The sequence below is a fragment of the Podarcis melisellensis genome (genome assembly GCF_964234715.1).
Source record: "Podarcis melisellensis genome assembly, chromosome: 6".
NCBI lineage: Eukaryota > Metazoa > Chordata > Lepidosauria > Squamata > Lacertidae > Podarcis > Podarcis melisellensis.
The window spans coordinates 7733290-7753310 of record NC_138538.1 but is presented as its reverse complement, the minus strand read 5'-3'; the positions used below and the strand labels follow the sequence as shown (position 1 = coordinate 7753310).

General features: G+C 45.2%; 1 protein-coding gene and 1 long non-coding RNA gene across 10 annotated transcripts in view; both read right to left on the bottom strand.

The window, feature by feature from the left end:
- LOC309373294 overlaps positions 1-20021 on the bottom strand; it is a 150005-nt gene that overhangs the window by 34850 nt on the left and 95134 nt on the right. The gene's annotated exons all lie outside the window — the stretch shown is intronic.
- Positions 1-20021, bottom strand: part of KCNQ2 (potassium voltage-gated channel subfamily Q member 2) — a 137573-nt gene that overhangs the window by 33070 nt on the left and 84482 nt on the right. For 3 of the 9 annotated variants that reach the window (XM_081916756.1, XM_081916761.1, XM_081916765.1), the window contains exons 9-12: positions 18147-18176; positions 11277-11345; positions 8497-8526; positions 713-766 (exon numbers count right to left, since the gene is read on the bottom strand). In XM_081916756.1, the coding sequence (XP_081772882.1) occupies positions 713-766; positions 8497-8526; positions 11277-11345; positions 18147-18176 (183 nt within the window). The remainder of the gene's footprint in view (positions 1-712; positions 767-8496; positions 8527-11276; positions 11346-18146; positions 18177-20021) is intronic. The other 6 variants (XM_081916759.1, XM_081916763.1, XM_081916758.1 and 3 more) reach the window with 4 other exon arrangements.

Genomic DNA, 20021 nt, shown 5'->3' with positions numbered 1-20021 from the left:
AAGCTGATTTAACTGTCGCAGAGACAGACGGATAAGAGATGCTGCAGGAACTGGAATCTGGGATTCAGTCATCTGAGTTCCCACTCTCCATCAATGCCCAAATCTTGCTCAGTGGTACTTCCAGTTAGGCAGTTAGGGGTCTTGTAGCTACAATGTGTGGAAGATTAGTGGTCTGTGACTGCATAGTAGAAGTGCTGGAAAAGCCATGTTATGTTTTCAAGTGCCACTAATCCAGAGCTATGAAGGAGAAGCCCATTCATATGTATTCAGCCCAGCGGGTTTACGATATAATCAATATACGTACTTCCAAATTCGAATTATTTAATAATAAACTGGGAGACCCCAAGTTGCGAGAGATTAGAGCGGGTTTGGTGTTGTTGTTTTTCAGGGTTTGTTTTATTTTCCAGGGCAGTGTTTCCCCCAAATACCCATTCTCTTTTGTCACTATTAACCTTATTAGCTTGCTAAGAAAGACTCTGACTAAGGCAAGGTGACACCTTGCGGTTTCCGCACTTGGTCTCATTGGGGAAACACAGAAGCAGGCAATGTCGGCTGGCCATCAGAGGACATTCTGGAGGGCCTCCCTTTGCACCACTATTAAGCAGATGAGTGGTCAGAACAGAAGGCAGCAGGGGAAAGAAAGAGACAGAAAAGAGAGAGGATGAGCCGTGCAGCTTTGGATTAGTTCAGTGCAAAGCGATTCCCGTGGTACCTAGAGTTTCCTGAGCAGCATCCACAAAGTGACTTTCTGGACGGATTGCTTTTACTGGAAATGAGGGGAGAGTAGAGAAATTAGACCAGAGGGCTCATGCCAAACAGGAAATTTTGATCAACTGCAGAAAGTGATGTGGAAGGGACACATTCATCGGGGATATTATGGAGCCAGGATTGGGGGGGGGGGTTGTTTCGTTTTCCATCAAAAGCAAAGCGCAATAAAAGTGTGGCTTGGGGACAGCTTTGCAATAAAAAAAATAACTCTACAAACAGTCCCTTCTGCATCAGAAATGTCTTCCTCAGCCACAGCATCTCTAACGGTACATGGAGCCCTTGAAAATGTTTCTCAAATCAATTAGAAAATTTTCATTGTGATTTCCCGCCTCCCAAATATTAATCCTGCCATTTTCCATGCTTGCTAAAAACTGGCACTTTCCACCTCCCAACGCATTGGAGGGAGAAGCAGAGATACTTTCCCTTTTCTTTAAATCTATATCGTCAAGATTTACTCTCAAGTTACTCTGAATTCTGCAGTTTCTCCCAGATACCAATTATCACCATTTCCCAATGCTTGCAAAGATCTACTTATTCGGCTAGCAAAACGTAAGGGAGATAGCTTCCCGCTGAATTCAAACTGAATTATATATTCCATCTCTGCTGTTATTTTGCCATTTTTATTTGTCCCTTCTAAGTATCAATTATTGGCGTTTTTTGTTGGCATTTGGCATCTTTTCTCCAATGTTTTAAACCAAGAGAAAAGCACTAGGCCTAAAAGGTGTGAATTTCACCCACAGAAAAGAACAAGGCAGAGGTGCTCATTACGCTATCAATCAAATGAGCAGGTGCATTTATGCATGAGCCACTATACATGACCCAGAACTGCCACAGCTCTGCCACTATTGCCCCTTCTCTCTGTGGAAACGTGTGATTCTCTGTCTTTTACAACATCTGGTTTGGCCCAGTGAGCCACCTTCCTTTCTATTCTTTTCCACCCCACATGAGCTGTTTTAGGAAGTCAAGAGGGCACACCCTGAGAGCCCGACTCAGTACCATTAGCAACCTCTCAGCCACATTTAAAATGCAGAAGGGGATAGCGTCTTTGGCTTGCGCTGGGGAGGGGGCAGGGAGGAAGAGTGACTTGAACTTGGCAGCGCAACGCTTCCGTTCCAGTAGCAGAAGGGATGTTGAGCATCGCTCCTTCTGCTCGGCAACCTCCGCTGCAAGTTCAAACGGAATCCGCCCTCTTTTTCTCGAGAACATCCGGCTCCGTTTTCCTGGCAAGGCACCAGAGGTGTCTCTTCTTGAAAGAACAAGACCACTCGTCAAATACAGTAGGCTAGGGGTTTCCTGGCACAGGGCCAGACTAACAGACACAGATTCTGCGAGTCTCCTGCAGGCACCCCCAGTAATACGAGGGGTTTAAAAACAAACGGAAGGGCTGCCTCTGTCCGTTGATATTTTCATCAACAGCCCAACCACAAGTCCATCCGCAGCTCCTTCTGCCCCCAATCTCTGGAGGGAATAGTTAAAACCTTAATCTACAGAATCCCTTGCCAGGAACCAGAATTCTCTGATAAACACAACCCCATGTATCCCTATTAATTTTTCTATGCTGATGAGACTACCATTTGAAATGATTCCAGAACTTTTTCAGCAAACCCAAACTACCTCAGATTACCACCAATTTGGCGGGGGCGGGGTCAGTTGCCCTGTGGTGTTTCATCTCCCACACAACAAACACAATTTTTAATTATTATTAATTTAAATTGCATTTGATTTACTAAGCTGGGGTTAGCTAACATGGCGTCCTTCTAGAAGCTGTTGGACTACAACTCCCATCATCCCTGACTACCAACCATGCCGGCTGGGGATGATGGGAGTTGTAGTCCACTAACATCTGGACAGCACCATGTTGGCAACCCCTGCACTAAAAGCAATCTGCCCCTATTGAAATGGATGGGGAAAGGGAAACTAACATACACTGAAGAATAGCCAGCCCAAGACATTTTGGCACCTGAGGCAAACTGCAAAATGGCAGCCACCAAGGAAGAAAGGGTGAGTGAAGATCTACATCAAAAAGATGGGAGGGAAAAAAGATCTATATGGGGATCTACTGCATCTGTGGATCCTGCCGCCTAAGGCGGCTGCCTCATCTCGCCTCACAGGAGATCTGGCCCTGCACTGAAAGATAAGTGGCGTCCATTCTGTCCCCAGCAATTTCTCAAAATAGGGCAAGGGAAATCTTAGCATTCTGCCTATATCACGAATTCAATTTATATGTGATCATATCACTTCAGGAGCACAGAAGTAGACCTTTCTATTTGGAGTGGGTGAATGGTGATATTCTGTACATTCTCTACCTGTCTTAAGTTACTTAACTCCATTGTCTTCAATGGGTCTACTCCAAGTAAACTACCATGCACTGTTTTTGGAATGTGGTACTAATGTGATTAGCACGCGGGTGGCACTGTGGGTTAAACCACAGAGCCTAGGACTTGCCAATCAGTTTCGAATTCCCGCAACGGGATGAGCTCCCGTTGCTCGGTCCCTGCTCCTGCCAACCTAGCAGTTTGAAAGCATGTCAAAATGTAAGCAGATAAATAGGTACCGCTCCAGTGGGAAGGTAAACAGCATTTCCGTGCGCTGCTCTGGTTCGCCAGAAGCGGCTTCGTCATGCTGGCCACATGACCCGGAAGCTGTACGCCGGCTCCCTCGGCCAATAAACCGAGATGAGCGCCGCAACCCCAGAGTCGGTCACAACTGGACTTAGTGGTCAGGGGTCCCTTTACCTTTACTAATGTGATTAAGGTCAAAGGTCAATGAAGAAATGCTAACCTGAACTCAATCCATTTTCGAACATACAGTGCGATCACAGCTTGTACGCATTTAACATGTGCAATTTCCACTTTATGCACTTGTAGGTCGGCCGGTTGAAATCACACAAATAAAAGGCACAGAAGGTGGAGAGCTTAAAAGCTCTGCATTATTATTTTTTTGCACAGGGTTTTCCCAGCATGGAAAGAGCTTTTAAGCTGTCAGATTTGCTTACTGGGCTCTGGGAGGCTCTCACAAGATCTCGGATGGCACCATAATAGTGGTGAGACCAGAAGAAACAATGAAGCCTGTGTGTTTCTTCAGGAAATGACAGGAAAAGGAGAGGAGAGCAGCAGTAGATGGTGCTGCTCGGGGCCAGGAGGAGCAGTGCAAGTTTGCGGGGGGCGGGGAGCCAGGAACATGACAGCAGCAGCCAAGCAACTTTGGGAACACAGAAAGAGCTTGGGGGGCTGCCTAAAGTCCCCAAACTGCGGGTTTGGACCCTTGCCGTAAGGAAAAACCACCTGGGTGGACATTTTCAAGCACTCCTAGAGTGCCACGCTCCCTGTGCATGAAGTAATCAAATGGCAAGGTTAATAATAATAATAATAATAACAATAATAATAATAATAATAATAATAATAATAATAATAATAATTTATTATTTATACCCCACCCATCTGGCTGAGTTCCCCCAGCCACTCTGGGCGGCTCCCAATCGAGTGTTAAAAACAAGACAGCATTAAATATTAAAAACTTCCCTAAACAGGGCTGCCTTCAGATGTCTCTTAAAGATAGGATAGCTGCTTATTTTCTTCACATCTGATGGAAGGGCATTCCACAGGGTGGACACCCTCTGTCAAGAAGGCCCCCCATCTGGTTACCTGTAACCTCACTTCTCGCAATGAGGGAACCACCAGAAGGCCCTCGGCGCTGGACCTCAGTGTCCGGGCTGAACGACAGGTATACAGGACTGAGGCCATTTAGGGCTTTAAAGGTCAGCACCAACACCTTGAATTGTGCTCGGAATTAAGAAGCAAAGCCCTTTGTCACCTGTTAGCATAGGTTGGCAGGAGCAGGGACCGTGCAACGGGAGCTCACCCCGTCATGTTTCAAATCCCCGCAACGGGGTGAGCTCCCGTTGCTCGGTCCCTGTTCCTGCCAACCTAGCAGTTCAAAAGCACGTCAAAGTGCAAGTAGATAAATAGGTACCGCTCCAGTGGGAAGGTAAACGGTGTTTCCGTGTGCTGCTCTCGTTCGCCAAAAGCGGCTTAGTCATGCTGGCCACATGACCCGGAAGCTGTATGCCGGCTCCCTTGGCCAGTAAAGCGAGATGAGCGCCACAACCCCAGAATTGGCCACGACTGGACCTAATGGTCAGGGGTCCCTTTACCTTTTTTTTAAGTTTAAGTTAAATCTGCTGCAACTGGATTTCTTATGGACTCTGCTGATCCTGAAGATGTATGGATTTGTGACCATTATGCTCATTTGCCTTCAGTACAGTGGTGCCCCGCAAGACGAATGCCTTGCAAGACGGAAAACTCACTAGACGAAAGTGTTTTCCGTTTTGGAGGTGCTTCGCAAAACAAATTTCCTATGGGCTTGCTTCACAAGACGAAAATGTCCTGCGAGTTCCTGCGGGGTTTTTTTCCTCCCTCCCCCCTTGTTCTAAGCCGCTAAGCCGCTTATCCACTTATCCGCTAAGCCGCTAAAAGCCGCTAAAAGCCACTAATAATAGCGCTAATCCGTCAATGGGCTTGCTTCGCAAGACGAAAAAACCGCTAGACGAAGAGACTCGCAGAATGGATTCTTTTCGTCTTGCGAGGCACCACTGTAGTAGTAAACTCTGCTGGATGAAGAACTGATTGCCTCTGGTCTTTTGTTTTGTTTTGTTTTGTGTTTTTGGAATCCTGCAATGTTTTTATGTTTTTTAATCTGCTAGCTACACATTGGGGTCTCCTTCAGATCAATATGAGCGGAATACATACACACTAGGATGGAGTAAACCTGGGTACAAAAGTCTAGTGAGTCATGATGAAGCTCACTGGATGGCCCTGGGCTGGTTCAACGTCTCTTGGCTTGGCCTCTCTCACAGGGTTCATGTGAGGACAACAGAGGAAAGAGGAGAGGAGAGGAGGAAGCTAGACTTCTTGGAGGAAAGGTGAGATAAATCCGCAGTCAATAAATAAAGCACAAAAACTACCAGACTGGAAAAAGGTAGGTCAGCGAATAGGTCTACCATCCCTAGGAGCTGTTTGAAGTGCATCCACCCACAAGCTCAGCCTGGCACATTGACAACAGCGGTTTTCTATGCTTAACTTGCCCCAGGTTGCTAACTCACTGGGGAATCCCACTTGTGCAAAAAAGGCGAGTGGGATGTCCACAACCGCACCACTACTCATGCTGGCTAGGGGAGCAGTGAAGAAGCCTGAATTGGGTCCATTGTTGTCACACGAGGGCTGGATTTTCTGAATCCTGTGCTGGCGCAGTCCCTCAACCCCCAGATCAGGGTGTCTCTGTTGGCTGGTGCCAACAGGAATGTCCCTGGTGGTAGCTTCCACCCAACATTTCAGCGAGCACATTGCATGCTTCTTGTTAGAAGAGCTTCTTCACCAATGGTGGAGGCCAGCAGAGCTGGACAAGGCTAGGGCAGAAGGACATCACCCAAACTTCCTCCAGCACAGCAGGTCCTGGGCTTGGATTGTTCTGCCAATTTTGAGATGAGCAACTGAATCTTGTTAGTATAAAGGGGTTGGGGAGGAAGATGCATGAACTCTTCGGAGGAACTGAAAGATATACAGCTAATAAATGAATGAACTTGTCACCATGCTAGGCTTGTAGCTGGAACATAGAGGCATCTGTTGCAAACTGTTGCTTGAAATTATTAAATCACCTGCAAATATTGAATGTCTGTGTCAGAAAGCCAACCTAGACATTAACGCAGACAACATTTCCCCCATAATGTCCGGGGTGGTGGTGCATGGTGTCATATTGTCAGGTTCAGTTCGCCCACCCCTGAATGAAACCAATGAATCAGAGCAGGAAAGGGAAAACCATGAACCCAATGCAACAATACCCTTTTAACTAAACATTGCTGGAGAAACACAGCTTGATACACTCACAGAGCATCTAGTAAGGCCCACAGATTTTTCTGAAACTGTTCTCTCCTAACAGTTGTACAAATATTTAGTATTCCCAGAGATTCTAAACTCAGGTAACTAACCAACCGATTAGCTGGGTTTTTGCTGCAGTTTTACCTGTGTTCCAAAATCCTACATCAGAACTGAACAAAATCTCTAACCAGAGTCAGTAGCTAAGAGCGACATTTAACTAAGCTTTCCTCAAAGTAGACCCATTGAAATTAATGACTGAGTTAGGCCCATGAATTTCAGAGGGTCTAAGAAAAAATTAGTAGAATGCCACCCAAAATATTCAGGATTATAATCTGTACCAGCACCATAGGAACCCAGAACTACACAGTTCCTGCAAGACTAACCTTTTAGAGCTATTGCAAGATTTGCAAAGTAAAGAAATGGAGTACAGTGTTAACATCTCATGTGGGAACAATGTTATGTCTCAAAGCTCAACATATATGGTACCCATCTGATGAACCCACAAAATGGACTTTCCTCTTCAACATCATGTCAGTTGCTATTGTGCACGGAGCTGTCTTAAAACCAAAGGACACTTTCAGCCTGGCAGAACACTAGCTTTCTGGATTGAGAATCAAATCTGAAAACATTGTAAATAAGCTACAATGTGGTTTCCAGGCTACAACTCCCATCAGCCCCTGCCAGCACAGTCACGGTTCAAGCGTGATGGGAACTGAAGCCCTTATGGAGGCCACCATGTTGCCTACCCTTGATCTATGGACTTGGGTGATTTGACAGGTCTAACACTCGCAGAACCTATAAATCAACATTGGTTGCAATCTCAGCAACTAAAGTGCCCTTCTGCAAGCCTGACAAGTAGAAAACTCCTCTACCTGACTTTGCTATGGAGACGATGGCACCACCTCTGCTTGGTCCCTAACCCAAAAGGTTACTAGCAGGGAGGCAATCCATGCTTCCTCCACCCTCCAACAGTGCTCCAGCAGAGCACTGCTGCCAGCATCAATTATCCTTACCAGCACAGCTATACCAGGAGATGCTCAGGTGCCAGGTGTGAGTGAAGCCAACAGAGGAGCAGCATCATGCCTCACCTTCAGCAATGCAGTGAGTCCCAGCTTCCACAATCCTAAATGTGGAAATCCCAAGGCGTGTGTTTTTAAGCGCTATGGAGAATGTACGTTGTTTTTTTATTGACCTGTACTAGCCAGTTGTCCCTACAAAGAGGGGCTGGTACATTTTCCTCTCTCTCTCTGCCACGGTGGGGATCTACTTGCTGTAAAACAATGATGTGCGACAAATGTTGGTGGGTACATGAATATCCTTTCTTTCATTGCTGCCGTGACCAAAAGAAAGGCAGAAATACAGGTGAGGGGAGAAGGGAACGTGGAGAATGACCACCAGCTCTTTATCACACAATTCGGGAAAGGCAAGTTGAAAGGGGCTGTGTTAAGACTGCATCCGCCCCTTTCGTTTTCCACATGGGGATAACAGCTCTTTCCCAGGTTTTTCAATCCATTTCTGAGGGATCTACATGCCACATCTCAGCCATGGTTCTGATGCTGCCGCAGCAACCCACTCCAGAGACTCCGCTCGGTCAAATGGCGTGTTGCCATTGGAAAGAAGGAAACATAATCAAGGGGGCAACTTTACGGGTATTTACAAGGCATGCGGACATCATCGGTCTCATCATTGCAAGCACGTTGGAGGTTTACAATGTTTATTTGAATGGCTCTCAGCTCCTTGTCGCCACGAGCATCAACACGCATGACACAAAGGAACGGAAACTCGGAGAAAGGGGGAGAGAGAGATAGAGAGTAGTGAGAATGCATGGGGATGGGCTCTCTGAAAACATACAGACCTTGGAGACGGCTCAGGCTGCTGCTCTTTCCTTAAAACAGAAGCAAAAGTACATTAGCAGTGGAGTCAGGCGGAAGAGGGAGAATGGTATTCACAGTTGAAGACAAAGAGGACAGGATCAAACAGAAGGTGGCGACAAGGCAGGGGGAGGAAAAATATGGGGCACACAGAGATACTCAACATAGAAGCAGCTCGTCAGGTGTGGCAGAGTGGTTTTGCTAGCTTTCCGGCAGTTGGGTTACTCTTGCTTACCCAGAGGGAAAGAAGGAGGAGTAAGGCAGCAGGAAAGTTGGTGCAGCGCAAATGCAACGGCAAGCACACCAGAATTGGCTCCGCTCCTGCGTTTGCACCACACCAACTTCCCCGCCACTTTCTCCTTCCTCTTTTCGCCCTCCACAAGTAGGCAATAGGTAGACATCTACCTGGAAATTAGCATTTTGGCTCCACTCCACCCAGCGAGCCCCTACGTACGCACAAAACAAGGCTGAAACAAAAAGATTGAAGCACATTTCAAAATCAGACTCTTTGAACCATGGGGTTGGATCAAGGTGATTGGTTTTTTAAAAACAGAGTCATGCTCCTTCTCAGTATACCAGGCTCGAAACATCACACACAGAGCTGTTCCCTATAACTTTCACACTTTCATGTAACCTGTTCCCACAGCTTGAAAATAGCTCTGTTTAAGACTGATCCACATTTCTGTGTGATGCACTTGCAACATAGAAACTTCGCTCTCCCAACAAAGTCACACAGAAAAAGAGGATAATTCATCAATTCATGGACCAGACAGGCAGAGCAACACTTAACATGTTAGGGGTGACCTCGTCTGCATTACACAGTCTTGTGGACTGAATCGAGAAGACATCGTCAAGGCCACAGTCACTTCAGGGTGATCTCTGCTCCCCCCTCTTAAAAAGAGGATAGAATTTCAAGAAATCTTTGGTGAAAGAGGGCAGGTGATATATGTGCAATTAACACCTCAAAATTGCCCTGCACAAAAACAGAAATTGCTTCAAGCAATGAAGGAGAGAATAGTCAAAAACTGATTTCAAACAGAGAAAATATTATAGCAAATAAAAATTCCCAATGCATATCGCCAATGCATTTTCTTCAATGGCGATAGTTCTATATAGTTTCCTGTTTCAACCAAGAGCTGCCAAGAATTCTGGTTTTCAAGTGAAATGTCTCTCAAGGAATGCCAGGGGACTCACAGAGCTAGGCTGCCCTTGGGGGGGAAAAACACATTGGGGGGAAACATATTATTTCAACTAATTATTAATTTGGCACCTGCTGAAGTTTGTGTCTAGCCTTAAAAAAACCAAAAACAATTATACTCTCCTTTCTTCTTTTTATTTTCCTAGTTGAGGCAACTCTCTTGGCAATATTGTAACAGACATTGGCAGGAAAATAAAACTTCTCCTTAATGCATTATTATTTCGGCTTCCTAAACTTTCTTCCTAAAGAACCAGCTTAATAAACTGTACCTCATAACTGAAGTCTTTGTTGCTATAATCTCATAGAAGTATATTAATATTACAACATGAGTTATATCCACGCTTCTTCTTTTTTAAGAAGCCGGCTGATCTTTACCCCTTGCAATCTGTTTTTACCTAAGCTATACTTGCGTCAAGTCAGTGTTTTGAAGCCACAAGCAAGGTCAGACATGCACTTGCCGCACATTTGCAAACTCAGGAAAAGTAACATATGGTTCACATATGGAGGTCAAGAGAAAGAAACTCAGTCATGGCCTAAAAGTCATAGGATTTATTTTGAAATTCTTCAGAAGCTGGGAAATGAATATTATTTCCAGGTCATGGTTGGGGAATTTTTGTAAAGTCAACAGACCATGGTTTAAAGTGTATTCAGTTTAGGTATTTTCTTTGTTGGAATCATATGGAGGGAATTTAGATAGCAGCTAAGTTCTTCCACCAGAACCTCCCTGGCTCTTGGGTCAGAATGAAAACATATTTTTGCATTTTAACGTCTCCTCTTTGGTACAGCTCAGAAAGATCATGGGGGCGCGAGATTATTTTAAATTAAGAAATGCATGTTCTCTAGACTCCCTTAGAAAACACTTGAAATGTTTTTACGGGTATTTTTGTATAGGTCTGATGCAGTGCTTTGTTTCCACAAGGTGGGAAAGGTGCTAGTACTCTGGATGGCTGCCCTGGGCACAAAAATTCATCGGGGGGCCGGGGAGGATTACGTGTAAAACAATTTCATGTTTTACAGAAAGTTCATTAAAATCTTGGCATATAGTTATTACATGATGTGTGATGATTACATTAAAATGTCACACATTAAAATCTTCCCTAAACAGGGCTGCCTTCAGATATCTTCTGAATGTCAGGTATTTGTTTATCGCTTTGACATCTGGTGGGAGGGCGTTCCACAGGGCGGGCGCCACTACCGAGAAGGCCCTCTGCCTGGTTCCCTGTAGCTTTGCTTCTTGCAGTGAGGGAACCGCCAGAAGGCCCTCAGGATCTCAGCGTCTGGGCAGAACGATGGGGGTGGAGACGCTCCTCCAGGTAGCGTCACAGACACATTGTGATTCGTGATACGTCGCCATGTCAAATATCATGAAACCGTTAGCACGATGTGGACTTCAAACCAATTTTGGACGACATATCAATACATCACCCAGTCCTAACTAACAAACACACACACGCACGCATTGCATGTTCACATAACACATATAAAGGGTGCCTATGGAAGGAGTCTAGTGTTGTCTATGACATTTTCTTTGAGGGAGTGGGCTGGATCCACGGCCATCTAACTCACCTGAAAGTCAGTCCAGATTTGCTCTTCAGGTTCCTCAGGAGCTCCAGCTGGTTCAAAGGCGGGATGAGCCTAAAATGGAAGAAAGAGAAATGAGAGGAGGAAAACTCAGACTGAGACAAGAAGCCATGCATTTCAACTTCTTGTTGTGGAAAACGCTCCCCTCCCCTGCAATTCTGCCTTGCAAATACAGAAGGAGAGGAATGGCTTTTAATAGCTTAGACACCCCAAAAGAAGGCGGGGATGAGATAAAAATAGCAAAATGCAGATGGGGAAGGCTGTCCCCCTAATCTCTTGGCTTTAAACTCCTGGAGAGAGGAGGACCAAAAGGATTAGTTAAACCTGAGCACAGCAGTCAGCGGTGTGTCACACTGCTGTTTCTCAGGAGGCAAGGCTGACAGCAAATCTTTTCCACCCTGTCCTCAGTTTTCAGAGCCTTCCCTTTACATGACGATCACCTCAGAGGTCCATTTGGCCTCTGGCGTTTCCTTCCACATAAGCCTCATAAGCTCTTCCTTGGACTTCCTTGGACTAGGAGGAAGACCCAGGAATCTAAGGAAAATCTTTAGTGTAAAGAGAATGCCATAAAAAGCAGTGATGTATGGGGAGTTTGGCAAAGTATCACAACAATGCTTTAATCCTGGTGGTGTCCATGGGTTTGAGTGGGGTGAAGAAAAGAGTCTTCAAGTGTCAAGGGAGGAACCCACAGAATCCTCAAATCATATTTTTATGAGATCTGGCTTCTACATTAAAATAGGGCATCCATCCATCAGGGCTAGGTATCAGCTGTAGTTTTCCCTGCAGTCTTCTTCAGAGCTCTGAGGGCTGAACTACATGTTACACTTAACAAAACTTTTTATTTTTTAACAAAACACTATCCCCATGTGTTATGTGGGTGGGGTGGGGAAAAGCATTTTCTTCCTGATCATAGCTGGGGTGGGAGAGATTAAGCCTCACCTCTTCCCATGCTGCAGTCAGAATAACAATTGGGGCTTCCTTCACCCCAAATCGAGGGGAAACAGAAGACACAGATGCATTCCCCTGTGAGGAAAGCCTACATGACTGGGGCTTCAGGGTTTGAGCGGGGAAATGAAAATAAAGGGAGACATGATTAAGGGGAATTATGCATTGTGTGGAAAAAGAGGGTGGCTATTTTTCTACTTATCTCACAACACTAGATATGGTAAAGGTAAAGGGACCCCTGACCATTAGGTCCAGTCGTGGCCGACTCTGGGGTTGCGGCGCTCATCTCGCTTTATTGGCCGAGGGAGCCGGCGTACAGCTTCCAGGTCATGTGGCTAGCATGACGAAGCCGCTTCTGGCGAACTAGAGCAGTGCACGGAAACGCTGTTTACCTTCCCACCGGAGCGGTACCTAATTATCTACTTGCACTTTGACGTGCTTTTGAACTGCTAGGTTGGCAGGAACAGGGACCGAGCAATGGGAGCTCACCCCGTTGCGGGGATTCGAACCGCCGACCTTCTGATCAGCAAGTCCTAGGCTCTGTGGTTTAATCCACAGCGCCACCGGCAATGACCACCAAATCAGATTGTTCTAAAGGGGGGTTAGACCAATGCATTTGATAAGGCTATCAAAGGCTAGAAGTCATGAAGTCTCTATGCTGCCTCTACAATCTAGCAGTTGCTATGGGGTAATTGCAGGAGAGGACTGTGTTTATTCATGTCCTGCTCGTGGGCTTTGCAGAGGCCGAAATTCAAGCAGCAAATCCAAAAACAAAACGTTGGACTAGATACTCTAACCACTACACCACACTGCCTTCCTAGAGTACTTCTGCTATGGGGCAGCTCTGTAAATTAAGTCGTTAAATAAATATGGGGAAAGCAGAATGCCCCTTAGAGAAGGATCTGAAATATTTTCCTGGAAGCTTGAACTCGTTTTATTCTGGGTGGTTTTATGGGATGTTTCAATGTGTTGTCAACCGCTTTGAGATGTTTTCTTTACAATCTAAAGCAGTATAGAAATGATGATGATGATAATAATAATAATAATAATAATAATAATAATAATAATAATAATAATGATACTGTAATGTCTTTGGTCCAGTCCAGCAGCCCTCTTCTTATATTTTTACAAGTGCTTAATCTGTAGTTTGACTCTTAATGTAATGAACAGAAACTCCTGCCTTGAAACTAGAAAATATGGGCTGTAGTGGCCTTGGCAACTGGCGGTTGCCAAGCAACAGAGCCCGAGGCCTTCCTTCTTACTGGCAGCACTGGATCTTTACTGGTGGTTGCTGGGCTACATAGTTGGACTGAAGTCCTGTCTCCCCGCTTCTGCTTGTTGCTAATAAAACTAATTCTGGCCATAATCAGGGCAAAACAGGTTCTAGAAACATGGATATATGACCACAAGTGTAGACTGGAATCCAGTATTAGTAATACAGTATACCCAGTGCTACATTTTTGTAGAAAAAGAGGTGCCGGAACTCACCATGAACACCTCCCTCATTCTCTTAGAATAGCAATGGTGCCCAAACTGAGTTCGGTGAGTTCCGGCTGAAAAAAAAGCCCTGAGTATACATTATTTTCAGGCAGAAATTAATTAGGAAGGGTTTGAGGGGCAGTTCTCAAGGAGATTTTTTTCTTTTCTTTTTTTGCTTCAGTTCCCTTGCAAAAATGCCCATGTTCACCATTCCCAATATTGATTTTATTGTGCAGACCAAAACATTGAAAGTATCAAATTTGCCAAGTTGGACGTTATTGCCTTACATAATTCAGGGCTTTGATGCATCCCTCAAAAAGTAATGTGGGAAGAGAGACAACATGCCCCAAAACTCTCTTATCTTTAATTTAGCCTGGACAGCTCTGTTGTTGCATGCTTGGACTCAGTGATATTTTAATATCCTCTCTTTTCCCGGAAGAGGTGTCACCTTGTTGGAAAGGAGCATGCTTCACTTAAACAGCTAGGCACAGAGATTTAAACCATCAGGATGAAAACACAGCGCATGCAGCCCAACCCAATCAAGTCTTCGGATTCCTGCCTGGTTCATTGACTTCATTACGCACATCACTCATGGGAAGCTAAAAGTCGTCATTAAGATGGACAATCTGCTCTTCTGCCGCAGTAGCGTGTAAAATAGGAGGATACCAGTTGCTCACTGCCCATAGCAAAAGGGAAACACAGGTGGCTAATTACTGAGAAGCACACACATCATTAAGGCAAGGTCAGTAACGCTGGGCCATGCCTCGAAGCGGTCAGCTAACGATACCGGACACAAAAACACAAGAATGGGCTGAACGAAACAATACACAACTCCCACAAAATGCACGCGTGCACACACCACAAAGGGTTAATTTTATTTGTTACACATGAAGCAGTTCCAAGGGGAGGGGAGCAGGGGGGAAGAGAGAGGGGGCTGGGTGGAGGAGATCAGCTCAAGGAAACAGTTCAGAGTGAAGACAGGTTAAGTGAAGGGATGGAAATCAGAGCCAGGTGCAAGTATTTAGAAGACCGTTTGCACAATGTCAATAGGAAGCTGCCTTCTACTCCTGCGCATATATTTTGTGGGATGAGCACAGCTACTTACCCATTTTACAGCAGGGAAAACAATGCAGAGAGAGGAACAGGGCTGCTCCTGGCAGATGGAAGTGGTTAAAATGGTGCTCATCAACTGTTGCGGCACAACCTACGAACGGGTTGTGGCCTTCCCTAAAGTGAGTTGCACCAATGAAGCCACTAACATCTACCAGAGGGAAAGATGAGGATAAAGACCAGTGTGATATGCGGTAGCTTTGCAAAAAAAAAAAAAGCGACAGGATGGACATAGAAACAAGTGGGTGTACATTGGCTGCTTAAAAGGGGAAAAGAAGACCCTAGACAGCCCTGATCCAGCATTTAACTTGTTGGAATGTATGTACATCTACTATGTTCTTTGCAAAGCATGGTTTAAAGCCCTACACAGCCTAGGACCCTCCTATCTACGGGACCACCTCTCCTGGTATGTCCCACAGAGGAACTTACGGTCTTCAAACAAAAACATCTTGAAGGTCCCAGGCCACAGAGAGGTTAGGCTGGCCTCAACCAGAGCCAGGGCTTTTTCGGCTGTGGCTCCGATCTGGTGGAACGCTCTGTCACAAGAGACTAGGGCCCTGCGGGACTTGACATCTTTCCACAGGGCCTGCAAGACAGAGCTGTTCCACCAGGCTATTGGCCACAGCACAGCCTGACTCCCTCCTTTGGCAATCTTCATAGAACTCTAGCCCAATAGTTGCCATCAATTTGATTTGAATTAATTTTATAATGAAATGATTTTAGAATGTTGTATTATTTTATTGTTGTTAGCCGCCCTGAGCCCAGCTTCGGCTGGGGTGGGCGGGATATAAATAAAAATTTATTATTATTATTATTATTATTATTATTATTATTATTTGGTGAGGATCACCCACCGGGTCTTAATTTACAAATTTTACGTCTGTCTTCATTCAAACAGAAAAGGATTAAGAAAAGAAAAGTGAAAGGGTGAGTGAGATGTGAAAAGAGAGAAAAGGAGAACGGTAGGTACACTGGAAGGCAGTTTTTCTTAAAAATTGTCCCACGTTGCCAAAAGCTGCTGGATACCTGTATCACTCATCCTTCCTTCATGACCATTGGGCTTAGCTCTTTCAAAAGCAAGGGTGTAGATCCAATTCAGACATTACCAAGGTGCCAAGGAAGCAAACAAAATCCCACTTCCCACTATGCAGTTCTACATCGCCTCAATGGCAATGAACTTCTTACGTGGGGTTGTGCCGATTACAGCATTCCCCGGCCCCAAAATACCACTGATATCCAGCTTTGTGGGACGGAACAAAATAAATGAGCGGCATTCAACTTTTACTCAGAGTAGACCTGTCGAGATTAATGAACATGACTCAGTTGGGTCCATTAATTTCAATAGGTCAATGGTGAGTAAAAGCTGAATACCACCCAATCCAGATGACCCCCCTCATGATCAAGTCTTTATACATTATGCCAGCTGCACAGAACCTAAAAATAAGGAAGTGAATTTCTGGCGGACTAGAAATGAGGACCAGTTTTAATGGAGGTCCATGGGGGCATGGTAAATAGAGATAGAAAGGCAAAAACTCTCTTTGACACCAGTAGGAGTTTTGAAATTATTGCTATTGGAGTTGTCAGACCTCCGTGCTGGTCTGAAGTCACCAGGCTTGCCTGTTCCCCTCCAAGTGGCAGAAGGAGGGTTTGAATAACCAGGTGACATAGAGAATGCCTTTAAAAAATGTATATATTAAGCAGACTATGTGTGCAGTTCCAAGCTTCAGACTGGCAGGAGCTGGCTGCAAATTATTGTGTGTCTTGGGGAGCAGTTGTGACCTCTACCACTCCCTCCTTCCCTCTCCCAATTAACCTCCATCTCCAGGACTCAGTGGTGGGAGGGAACACAGAGGAAGAATTGCCCATGACATCACCAGGGTCCGCCTCCCATGACAGCCCCTGGGGCCACCCCTAGGTCTCAGTTTGCTCAGTTTGCTCCTGACCTATCAATCCTTAATTGCTATGTAATATTTATGGGTGGGGGGAAGAATGATTCTTTTCAAATTGCGGCAGAGAGGTGGATGCATTAAAACACCACTGCCACCCTGCGTGGATTGTGGCCCAATCCAGATCCCCATGCAGTTGGTTTTAATTTTTAGAACCTTGACATTACATCACATGACACATTTAGAGTAACATGTAAGGTAAAGGTAAAGGGACCCCTGACCATTAGGTCCAGTCGTGGCCGACTCTGGGGTTGCGGCGCTCATCTCGCTTTATTGGCCAAGGGAGCCGGCATACAGCTTCCGGGTCATGTGGCCAACATGACTAAGCCGCTTCTGGCGAACCCGAGCAGCACATGGAAACGGCGTTAACCTTCCCGCCGGAGTGGTACCTATTTATCTACTTGCACTTTGACATGCTTTCGAACTGCTAGGTGGGCAGGAGCAGGGACCGAGCAACGGGAGCTCACCCCGTCGCAGGGATTCGAACCACCGACCTTCTGATCGGCAAGTCCTAGGCTTTGTGGTTTAACCCACAGCGCCACCCGCGTGCCTAGAGTAACGTGTAGTTAGGCCCTAAAAGACACAGTAAGAAGGTCCAATGCCCGGCAACTCTCATTAAAAAGAATCTCAGGCAGCAGGTTTTTCCAGCATGCCGGACAGCTGCTGCCCGCTACAGTAGACAGTATTGGGCTCTATGGACCAATGGCATGACTTGCTAAAGGGTAGCTTCCTGCGTTCAGGGGCTTGCATAGAGGACAGAAATAAGCGGGTGTGAAGATTGTGGTGGAGGCGGAGAGGAAGTTAGTAGATAAAGAAAATGCAGAAGAGAGAGGAGGGATCAGCAGGAGTGCTATAGAAAGCCATCAATTGACAAAAATATAAAACACACTTAAAAGGACTGGTGCGAAGCACTGTGCCCAGTTATAAAGCAGGGTTGCCCTCATAGCAGTGTCTGTTTATTCATACAGCCACAGGCCAGGTGAATGGTGAAGATCCAGTTCTCTCCTAGATTTTAGGGAAACCCAGTCACCCTTTGTAGATGTATAAACACAGGGTGCTTAAAATGTTTGCTGGGAAATGACAAACTCGTCCGGCCCTCCGTACTCACCAGTTTTCTTCTTAATTTGAAAGAGCCATTTCTCGACCCATTTTTCTATGCCAAGCAATATCTGATACGTTTTGCAGAGAAGGTGCACGGAACCGTAATATTGTGTAGGTGTCAGTGCCTGGCTATGTGGCTTTGTCGCCTGCGTTGTGTAGAGGGTCTCTCTTTTCATGTGTCTAAAACCAAGCTTAGCAGGGTTCATTCCCAACAAAACAAAACAAAACGACCACAACATGACACACGAACTTCAATCCACATGCATCTCCATACCTGGAAGCCCCATAGGTTTGCGTTTGTGAGCTTTAGGTTTCGAGTGTTTTCAAAAAAGGGGGGGAAAGGTGAGGTAAGAAAAAAAGAGGACGGGAGAAACCAAAAGGGGAGAAAGCAAAGTTTTTTTAAAAAAAAAGGAAGGTGGGAAGAAAAGAAACAGAACGAAGAAAATTAGCACATGAGCTAAGAGAGTTCCATCAAGCAGGTAAACTCTGAAAGGGCTCAGCAGTCAGCCAACTTTAGAGGCCTAGATTCAGCATAATATTTTAAACACATAAATCTATCGGTCAAAACTAGTTTCTGGATTATGAGCAATTGGGGTGGGTGCCTAGGAAAAACCAGGAGTGCATTTTATGCTCCTGTGCAGCCAAGACCTTGCCTGCTCCACACCTGACATTGCCTAGGGCATCAGGTAGCTAGCTAAAGGTTGGGTAAAATAGCCTCACAGGCCAATTTAGGACCACTATTGGGTCTTATTGGGCCTGCAGACCATAGGTTTCCCCACTGCTGATGTAGAACATGAGGGAACAAACCACAGAAAGGTTATAGCCGAGAAAAGGATTCCTGTAAGTGAGCCGATCAACAAACTGTTGCCCGAGGCCAAATAAACGTCACCCTCCAAAATGATTTCCTTTATTACATCCCTCTGCTGTTCCAACATCAATAAAGACCATAAGAATGAGAAAAACCTGTCCACTTACAGTAGATTTGGTACATGAAGCCAATGTTAAGATTCCCCAAAGGAGTATTCTTTTTCTCAACCACAATCAAGGTGCCACCATGACCACATCTACACACCTGACATCAGCTTTCTACAAATTCTGATCTTCCAGAGAATCATCAGAGCTGTAGTTTGGGGTGAAAGGCTGCGGATTACATTTTAGCAATTCCTAACCCACGAACGCATGCCCTCAACAGAGCTAGTCCCTTGGTGTGGAAGATATTGTTGTTAAACTGGTTTGAGCCGGGTAGGTGTGCCCTAAATAGCTGTGAGGAGCTGGAATCCCCATTCACTGCCCCAACAGTTAGGCTATTAAAATTCAAAAGACTCTGGTGCCACAGCTCAATGATAAAGCATACGTGTTGCATGGGAACGGTCTCAACTTCAATCCCAGCATCTCAACATATTACATACACTAAACGGGGACCAAAGATGGGCATGTCCGCGATTGCAAGTTTCTCCACACTTGTCTACTGCGCACCGTTTACAAAGGTCACTTGGAACATCTCAGGCATGGCCCGAAGGAAAAGGGCAGAACAGAGCGGAATGAAAGCGGTTATCTCTGTAAAGGATGAAAGCTTCAGCCAGAATGGAGCACCAAAAGACTTCAATTAACTGGAAATCATAACCGCAAATTGTGAAAATTGGAAAGCTGTCTTCAACAAACTCGCCAGAAATTCTGCACATCACACACTGCGAAATTCAAACATTGCCTACAATGGCATGTGTAATTCTTAAAAAATCTGATTTGAAACCACCCAGAACTTTGCAAATTTGCATTTAAGCTGATGCACATCAACCCTGCACACCCTGAACAAGATTTGAGTCAAGCAAGCATTTGTCTTCATTCAAATCCTTATATCTTCAATCCCGCCTCTTCCCAGTGTTCTCACCAATTTTCAGCTGGCTCATAAAATCAATGCAGATGGATGAAAGAATTTGAACTACTTTGCATGTATATATATATATATATATATATATATATATATATATATATATATACACACATATATATATATAATCACAGCTTATTTTGCTCCACACATCATTGTTCTGGTTTGGAAAACTCTCGTGATCTTTTCTTATATATTTAGCAACAGCAGAAACGATAAAATGTTGAGCTAGATGTTCTCTCTGAAGAGATAAATGGGAGA